Raw genomic sequence first — 9,265 nt, 5'->3', positions numbered from 1 at the left:
ACGAGCACTGCCGCACTCGAGTCCATTCTGAGGCATTTTGGATTATATATTTATATTCAGGAGTGGAGCTTGAAGTCAGCCCCCTTCCTTATTAGGGAGGGTAACCTTCTTCTCGCTGCAGAGCCTCCTCCCAATTACAGTGACTACTGCTGATGAAATGGCTGTGCAACATGGTGACTTGTCATTTGGCCAATTATTCTTAATGAAGCACCGCAGAGAGAAGGATAACTGTACTGTGCCATGCTGCGTTTGTAATACCTGCACTGGGACAATAGTTTAACTGTTTGTCATTTGACTAAATCATTGCATTTTCCGATCATTGTTATTGCGTCTTGTATGCGAGATGTTGACGAAATGTGTTCCATAAAGTTGGATTTTTCACGGGCACTTTTAGTCTGATGAGTCATTACATTCATTCCCACTTCAAATTCTGAAAGGATACACTCTCTCTGCTTCTTTTTTTTTTTTTCTAAACTTGACTCATCTGAGGGAAAATTCGCTGAGCATGGACGCTTCCCCTTGTCAGTGCTTCTCGTTTTTACAGCTAGACACATTCACAGCTGCTCAGCACACGGCACAGCCACAATCCTCCACTTCTGGTCACTGAGCAGCTTCACTGGAGCATTTAACAGCGACGTGTCTCTCTTGTAGACACATCATTGGATGATCTTGATGGAATAAAGAGTGCTGCTATTATTCACTTATAGTCAGCTTTCTTTGGACCCTATGCTGAAATCCAAGTCAAGTATATATGTATATGTATATATATATATATATATACATACATATATATATATGTATATATATATATATATATATATATAAAATTCTACACATTAAAAGTGTAGATAAGATTGGTACACAATATATTCTGACGTAAAAAAATCTTTAAATGCTGTCATTACAACCTCTTCACTGGTCCCCCAATGCTTCGTCCTTATCATATGGCGCTCCCTTTATATGCAGGGATTTGCTATTTGACTCCATCAGGCACAAATGCCCCTAGTGACAGGGACAAATCAACACAACAGCCAACAATATGCTATTAAATCAATAACAAGTGAAACAAAGATGGAGAGAGACAGAGAAAAAGCAGAGGATCCCGGTTTGACAACACAGCCAGTTTGCAGCGAGTTACGTCAGATAAAAAAAAAAATAAAAAAAATCACAACTTCACTTTCAGACACTCACACAGACAATAACTGAATTGATTGGAGGTAAATCGGCGTTTCCGATCACAACGGGATGAAAGGAGCCGGAGGTTTTCAAGATTCAGCGAGAGCATCGGATCACAGTGTGTTTTCACTCGAGCTGCGTAAATCATGTTTCGGGAACCACATCATATTTCTACACCCCAAAGTTTTTTTTTCTTCCCCCCCTTTATTTGTTTGGAGATCCGTCTCTTCTGTGATGACAGTCTTCACCTCCGCTTTGTCTCTGCTCGAGCGAGGCGTACAGATCATCGCTGTGACATTTTGCACTGATGCTGAGGAAAAATCCTATTAAGATTAGGGACTGGATTTTGTTTTTATTTATTGATGTATAATATGTCAGTATAATTGTTCCTAATAATGATATGTACTTAGTTCCAGAGTAATTTATTTGATTGACTAGATTTCCGGCACATGAAATGAGAAAAGTCATTAACATATAGGATTTTAATAAAATAACTATACTAAGGCAATTATTGTTATTTACATGGATGAAACCATGAGGGACTGAAGCTGGTACTGTATATATACCATCCATCCATCTTCTACCGCTTTATCCTCCACATGTGGGTCGCGGGGGGTGCTGTGCCAATCTCAGCTAGTTCTGACCGGGTCGTGAACCCGGTCTTGCTGCAAAGGGAAGCGTGCTAACCACTGCACCAACTGTGTGGCCCTGAGTATGAGTATGATTATTTATAATTTAAATTTCTCACAACAGTGAGTACAGAACAGAGACTGCTCTAAACACAAAGGCAAAAGAAAAAAAAAGGCCCTTGAAAGAAAGAAAGAAAGAAAAAGTCCCATGAACTTAGGTTGAGGGACAGGTGAAGTGTTACAATATTTTCTTTATTAATCCCCTTAGGGAAATTCTTCTCTGTATTTAACCCATCCTCTACAAGGAACCTTCCCAGAATCAGGAGCAGCGGGCAGCCAGTGAGCTGCACCCGGGTTGACAAGCCCAGTTCCCAGTTATTGGCTGAGCATGTCGGTGTGGAGGTCAGTTGAAAAGCAAAAAGACAGGAAGACACTGAGGAATCCTTTTTTATCTAAAAAAAAAAAGGGGTAAAAGGATGAGCTTGATGCCCTGAAGTAATCATGGTTATCCTCTGATGACCCCTTCAATTAATATTCTATTGACCTTTTACACAGAAGCCATGCTCTAAACCCCCCCCAGGCCTCCATTATTACTTTTTAAAACAGGTGCTGTACCTTTGGTTTTAAGTGGGAACATTTGCAATTTAATTCAATATGGATCTGCGGAGTGTAGAGGTATTAAAGGGGTCGATAACAAATTCTTCCCCACTCTTTACGTCGACACACTCATCAGCTAATGGAAAACCGAGTTTGTCTGTAATGTAACGCTTGCTTTATTTTTGTTGGCAGCTTCCATAAGTAAAAGTGCGGATGGCTCCTTCTTCACATCTCAAGTAATGATGGGGGGGGGGTAATGAATGGCTCTCCTTCTTGACTGACATATGTAATGCATACAAATCACCAGGCACCATCTTCACAGAGTGAAATAAGAAAAAAAGGAAAAATGAATTCAGCCAAAATGGGACTTAAGTTATTCTAATTGCATCGCATGTTTGTTTGGAATATGTCATCGACATTCTCCTACATAAGTTATCGCAAAGCTGGAGGGCATATTCATGCACGCCGGCCTTGGTTTCACTCGATTTAAGTGCAACGGAGGACTCACTGTAAAACCAGCAAGTTGTTGTAGGTACCCTTATTTTTTTTTTCTGAGAAGACTCCTAATTAGTGTGGTGGTTGCATTTCTCTTCAAAGTAGTCTATTATTCCAAGGTGAGGAAATTGTGCTCATTTAACACTTCCTGCTGACAATTTGAAGAAAAAAAAAGAAGAAGCTTTTCACTTCTCTTGTTTGGCACCTTTGAAAATTTGTTGATTCATTCTTCCAGCGCTGGAAGAAAACCCAAGTCTGCTACCAAGATTATCCCACACACCCACACACACGCACGCATTAACGTGTGCGAACACCACCCACGGAGCCGCAGAAGCACACGCAGACATACATGCAGTGGAGACACGAATCCAAACAGATGCACTGCACACTCGCCCCCGCACAGCCGCATGCACACATGCGAACGCACCCGTACGCCCACGTGGACGCACATGCGCGCACGCACAAATAATCAAAGGGATTGGTGGGCCCGGCTCATCTCTCTGGTGGATGTCTTTAAATTACAAGCAAACGGAGAGGACAAACAATATGTGGGCAAAAAAAATAGAAAGAAAATATTATGTAATCACTTCATTTTAAATACCAGCCCACCCGACTTGAGCGTTCAGTCTTCTTTAGCCTCATAGAGCGAGCATCAGCATTGTTCCTTTTAATAGAGTGGGAATGTGATGTGAGGTGGACAGAGAAAGAAAGTAGGGTAAAAAAAAAAGATGATTTCTTTGGAGTGGTAATCACATGTTACGGATGATGGAGAGGAGAGATGAAAGTCAGGAAGACAGGGCTGAAATGACGAACCACCAACGTGATTCTTCCCATTTTATTGATTTCCTTTGTAGCTCCACTGTGTGCTCTTTTTATATTGGAGGTGCACGCTGACTTCTACTGAAGCGTGTACAGACAGTACAAATGCACATATATTACAACTAAGGGTCTTGCTGGACGACTTTCAAGTTCTTCGGCCAATCCTTGTCCACTAAATGTAAAGCGCACAGTGTAATAATAATAATTCTAAAGGCACAGGCGAACAGAAAAGCTGGATTAAAGCCTTAGTCACACCAGGATGTATGGTACTGTAGCTATCTTGGCATCTCCAACAATAAGTTAGAAAACAGAGAGTTTCAGAGTTAGAGAGATTATCAGAGGTTATCTGTCGCATATAATACAAATGTATGTGTCCATGGTCATATATACGAGAAGCCTCCATACCAAAATATTCTTATGGAGATCCTTTCTTCTATAGATTTAATCAAACTGACATAAGACTGCATTGCCTGCTACCGCAATGCCTGTCATATACTATCAAAACAGGCTTATTTTCTAGTCCGTTTCAGGCTGAGCTCGCTTTGTTTCCAAGTACAATAAGAGCAGGATACAACTGCAGGCCAAATCCAAATTTAAAGAGTGCGATGCCGGTTTTCGGAGCACAAAAGGGCAGAAGGGGCAGAATGCCATGGTATAAAAGCTAGGGGGATATGGCTGGAAAACATGCGGGACACAAATAAGATGATCTCACAGGGGGGTGACAGGTGAGTGGAGAATATACAGTATACAGTGAGCTGAGCTAACAAAAATGTAGGGGTTACAACACAGGTGAAGGCAAGCGAGAAAGAAACGAGGAACAAACCCAAATGAGACACAAGCAAGTCAAAGTCAACAGAACGAAGGGTTACTCAACGTAACCCCGGTTCTTTGATAACAGAGTGAGGTGTTTCACTATGGGATATCGCCTTGGCATGACCAACCAGGGAAGCTCCAATGGCACCACGTCTGTCAGTGACAGACAGGTCGAGCTGTGCTGGGGCACCGCCCCCTTCATACTATCACAGCCGACCCGCCCCTCAAAATCATTCAAGACCGGTTTCTTTCCGTGCCTAATGCAAGAAGGGGCGTGTGGTGAAACACCTCACTCTGTTATCAAAGAACCGGGGTTACGTTGAGTAACCCTTCGTTCTTTTTCTAACTTCGTTCGGTGTTTCACTATGGGAGATATAGACCACTCCCGGATTGCATATGACTCCCGAAGCCTAACTACCACAAAAGGTTGAGTGACAACATCACTCCAACCCCGGAGCACCGGCACCGAGCACCACTTGGGCCAAAGAAGGACCAGAGACATCTAGCCTGTAAAACTTGACAAAGGTGTGAGGCGTAGCCCAGCTCGCCGCAGCACAAATATCCTGAACAGACACCCCTCTAAACAGAGCCCAGGAAGCAGCTATACTCCTGGTGGAATGAGCACGCAAACCCTGGGGCGGCAGCAAACCTTTGCAACTGTACGCCACAGAAATGGCCTCCACAATCCAGTGAGACAGCCTCTGGCGGGACAATGGCTTGCCCTTATGGGTAGTGGACCAGGAAACAAACAGCTGGTCAGTACGCCTGAAATCTGCCGTCCTACTCACGTAGGACTGCAGAGCCCTCACCGGACACAAAGTGTTAAGCCTCTGCTCCTCCGTCGAGGAGAATGGAGGCGGGTGAAAAGCCAGCAACTCTACTGTGGGACACCTGTAAGCCGACTCCACCACCTTAGGCACAAAAGCCGGATTGGGCCGCAAGCAAACCTTGGAGAGTCCCGGACCGAACTGTAGACAGGAAGGGCGGATAGACAACGCCTGAAGGTCGCTCACGCGCTTCGCCGTAGACAAAGCCAAAAGCAGAACCGTTTTCAGAGACACAAACTTCATCCCCACAGCCTCCAAAGGCTCAAAGGGATGCTGAGAAAGGGCATCCAGCACCACCAGAAGGTCCCACAGTGGAACCAGGTGCCTAGAAACTGGGAGCTTTCGACGTGCACCTTTCATAAAGCGACAAACCAGGGGGTGCTGTCCCACCGGTTTATCACCAAAACCCACGTGACATGCTGAGATGGCAGCGAGGTACACTTTTACCGTGGAAAAAGCTCTTCCTTTATCCACCAGCTCCTGTAGAAAACACAACAGGTCCACAACTGAACACTGAAAAGGGACTGTGAGTTTAGACTCACACCATTCCTCGAAAACCCGCCATTTACAGCCGTACAAAGCACGGGTGGAGGAAGCCCTTGCACTCTGAATGGTGTCTATAACCTGCGGAGGCAGTCCTGCTGCGTCCAAATTAAACCTCTCACGGGCCAGGCCCAGAGCGCCACGCGGTCTGGGTGGGGGTGGTAAATCTCCCCGCGTGCCTGGGACAGGAGGTCTCTGCGTATGGGCAGAGGCCAGGGGTCGCCCGCCAACATCTGAACTATTTCCGCCACCCAGTGTTTGGACGGCCATCTTGGCGCCACCAGTATGAGAGACAGATTCTGCTCCCTCACCCTGGCCAGGGTGGGGGAAATCAGACTGAGGGGAGGGAATGCGTAGAGCAGCACGTTTGGCCACGGGTGAGCCAGAGCATCCACACCGAGAGGTGCAGTGATGTCCGACAGGGAGAAAAACAGCGGACAGCGGGCGTTTTCCTGCGAGGCGAAGAGATCTACGGCGGCTCGGCCGTATCTCTTCCAAATCTGGTCCACAACCTGCGGGTGCAGAGACCATTCCCCGTACAGAGGATTCCCACGAGACATCAAGTCCGCCCCTCTGTTCAGAACTCCCGGCACATGTGTCGCCCTGAGTGAGAGGAGCCTGGTGCTGCTCCACAGTATCATCTCCCGAGCCAACTTGTGTAACCGTAGTGAGCGAGTGCCTCCCTGACGGTTGACATAGGCTACCACAGTGGAGTTGTCTGTTTTCACCAGAACATGACGGCCTCGGAGAAATTGCAGGAAGTGTTTCAGCGCTAGAAACACTGCCCAGAGCTCCAAAACATTTATGTGAATCTGGGCCATTTCTGGACCCCAGGAGCCATTCACCGCTCTGCCTGACATCGTTGCTCCCCACCCTGACAGGGAAGCGTCCGTTGTCATGGTAACCCTGGACGTCACCGTCCCCAGCGGGACCCCCGTGGTGAACGCCCCTGCGTTCCTCCACTGACGGAGAGACTTCACACAGGTCCGAGTCACTTTCACTCTGCGGTTGAGGTGACGGCGCGGGCACAGGCGCAAAGCTGCAACCCACCGCTGAAAATCTCTCATCATCAACAGACCTAAATGCACTACAGCTATCACTGATGCCATCAGGCCGAGCAGACGTAGGCATAGTCGAAACGACACGACTCTCCCCATCTGAAAGAGGGAGAGACACTGTGTGAGAGATTTTATTCTCCCGTCTGATAGCGTGACGCGATATGACAGGGAGTTTATTTTCAGACCCAGATACTCCGCACACTGTACGGGCTCTATCTGACTTTTCGTCCAGTTTATACTGAACCCAAGATCCCTGAGATGATTTATCACCACAGCAGAATCCATGACCGCCTGCTCGTGCGAGCCAGCGCATATCAGATAATCGTCTATGTACGAAAAAATTCTGATGCCTTTGCTCCGTAATGGAGACAGAGCCCCCTCCACACACTTGCTGAATACCCTCGGAGCTAACGACAGCCCGAATGGGACAGTTTGATACTCGTAGGTTTTGCCTTGGAAAGCGAACCTGAGATATTTTCTGTGTGCAGGGTGAATGGCGATGTGAAAATACGCGTCCGAGAGGTCGATCGTTACAAACCAATCTCTCTGACGGATAGAGCGACAGAGCACTTTGTGTGTCAACATCCTGAATGTGTATTTCCGTAGGTGTTTGTTTAGCACACGGAGATCTAGGATGGGGCGAAGGGCTGTGCTTGCCTTCTTGGGAATGAGGAAGTACCGGGAGTAGAAACCCTGTTGTGACTCCGCGGCCGTGACAGCTCTGATAGCTCGTTTGCTCAGTAAAGACGTTATTTCGTCTTCCAAAACCCGTGCAGCGTCCCCCTTGGCCACTGAAACTAACACACCGTTGAACCTGGGTGGTTTCATGGCAAATTGAAGTCTGTATCCGTGAGATACAGTGGATAGAATCCATGGGTGAACTGCGCATGCGCGCCACCCGTCCGCTCTGACAGAGAGAGGTCCTGTGTCGAGCTGTGGTGACGTCACCCCCACGACTCGGTGAGAATCGTGTCTCGCCAGTGGAGCGTGAGCTCCCTCTGGTGGCGAGGGGGGTGCATGACATTGATTTATTTTTGTGTTTTTTATTTTGCATCTCGCCCTTGGCTTTGTGCCTGGCTGCGAAAATGCTGTTTTTATTTGCAACAGGTTTGGACAGGGTGGAAGTGTTTGGTGACACATTAACTTGGAGAACCCCTGTGTCTTCTCCCCGTGGGCCTGCCACCTGGGAGACTGAACAAGGAGCCCTGGAGAACAAACAACAGCCAGGGTTCCTGAACCACACATGACGGGGTCCTGGTGGTCCCCCTCCATGACTCTTAACTTGACCGGAGGGGGAGATGGAGAAGCTGGGGTTGTTAGGACGCCCGCTTCTTCTTTCCGTCAGTGGGGTGAGACGGGCGGTTCTTTGCTGCGACCGCTGCAAAGGAGTGTTTCCCCCACGGTCTCTGGGCGTCAGACCTGGGCTGCTGGTTGCCCTGCTGACCAGTCTGCCTCTGAGGGCGGGCACTGCTCTGACGTCTCCTCACTGCGGCAGCTGAGGCTGCAAAGGTGGGCTTGGCGGCCTGAGGGGGGCGAGGGGCTTGTCTCCTGGGCAGACAGAGATCAAAGGCTTCTCCCTCCTGCTTTCTGAGGGTGCTGGTTTCCCTCATCCTCTCCAGAGCTGGGCCAAACAGACCTTTGGTGGGGTCGTATGCGGCATCCATCACATCCGCCTTCTGTGCATCACTCAGGCTCGAGTGGTTCAGCCACAGGGCCCTCTCTCCTGAGACAGCGAGGCCCATAACTCGGCCACTGCCCTGCACTGCTCCCCGTGAGGAGCGCAGGATGAGATAATTCACCACACAGATCTCGTCCCAAAGAGCTGGGTTTGGTGCTCCAGAGTCCAATTGGCGGCCCATCTCCTCCAAAATCTCAGCCAGGTACGCAGACAGCAGTGTAACTGCATTCAGAGAACAGACTGACTGAGCTGCATATTTATACATCCTCTGGAAGATGGAAGATGTGACGCGTTCCATCTTACTAGGCAGAGCGATGTTAGAGGAGGCCGAGACAGAGCGGCGATCAGGGTGAAGGTGGTGGGCTACTGAAGACTCCACCACTGGGGGTTCGGACAGCCCCAGTTCCTTCATCCCATGGATCTCCAGTTTAGAACATCCTTTGGTGGGGAGCTTGTTCTTAAAGGGACAGGACCAAAAACGGCTCATTTCCCTCATGCACGCAGGCACGGCTGGAAGGAGCTGTTTGGCTGGTGGTTGAGCTGGTGGAAGTCTCTTACCATCATAAAGGTCCCTCTCAGTGCCACCTGCGTCCTGAACTGCAGGCCACTGTATGCCCAGCTTAGAAGCAG

At 48.2% G+C, this 9,265-nt stretch overlaps 1 protein-coding gene across 1 annotated transcript; it reads right to left on the bottom strand.

The window, feature by feature from the left end:
- Nucleotides 1-4,579: 4,579 nt before the first annotated feature.
- On the bottom strand, nucleotides 4,580-7,030 carry LOC122765392. Its single transcript, XM_044019630.1, has one exon. It carries the CDS (start codon nucleotides 7,028-7,030, stop codon nucleotides 4,970-4,972), a length of 2,061 nt encoding a protein of 686 aa, XP_043875565.1. The 3' UTR covers nucleotides 4,580-4,969.
- Nucleotides 7,031-9,265: the final 2,235 nt, after the last annotated feature.

This window comes from Solea senegalensis, linkage group LG2 (assembly GCF_019176455.1).
Source record: "Solea senegalensis isolate Sse05_10M linkage group LG2, IFAPA_SoseM_1, whole genome shotgun sequence".
Taxonomy (NCBI): domain Eukaryota; kingdom Metazoa; phylum Chordata; class Actinopteri; order Pleuronectiformes; family Soleidae; genus Solea; species Solea senegalensis.
The sequence above is the reverse complement of the archived record's forward strand: the minus strand, read 5'-3'. Positions and strand labels throughout refer to the sequence as shown.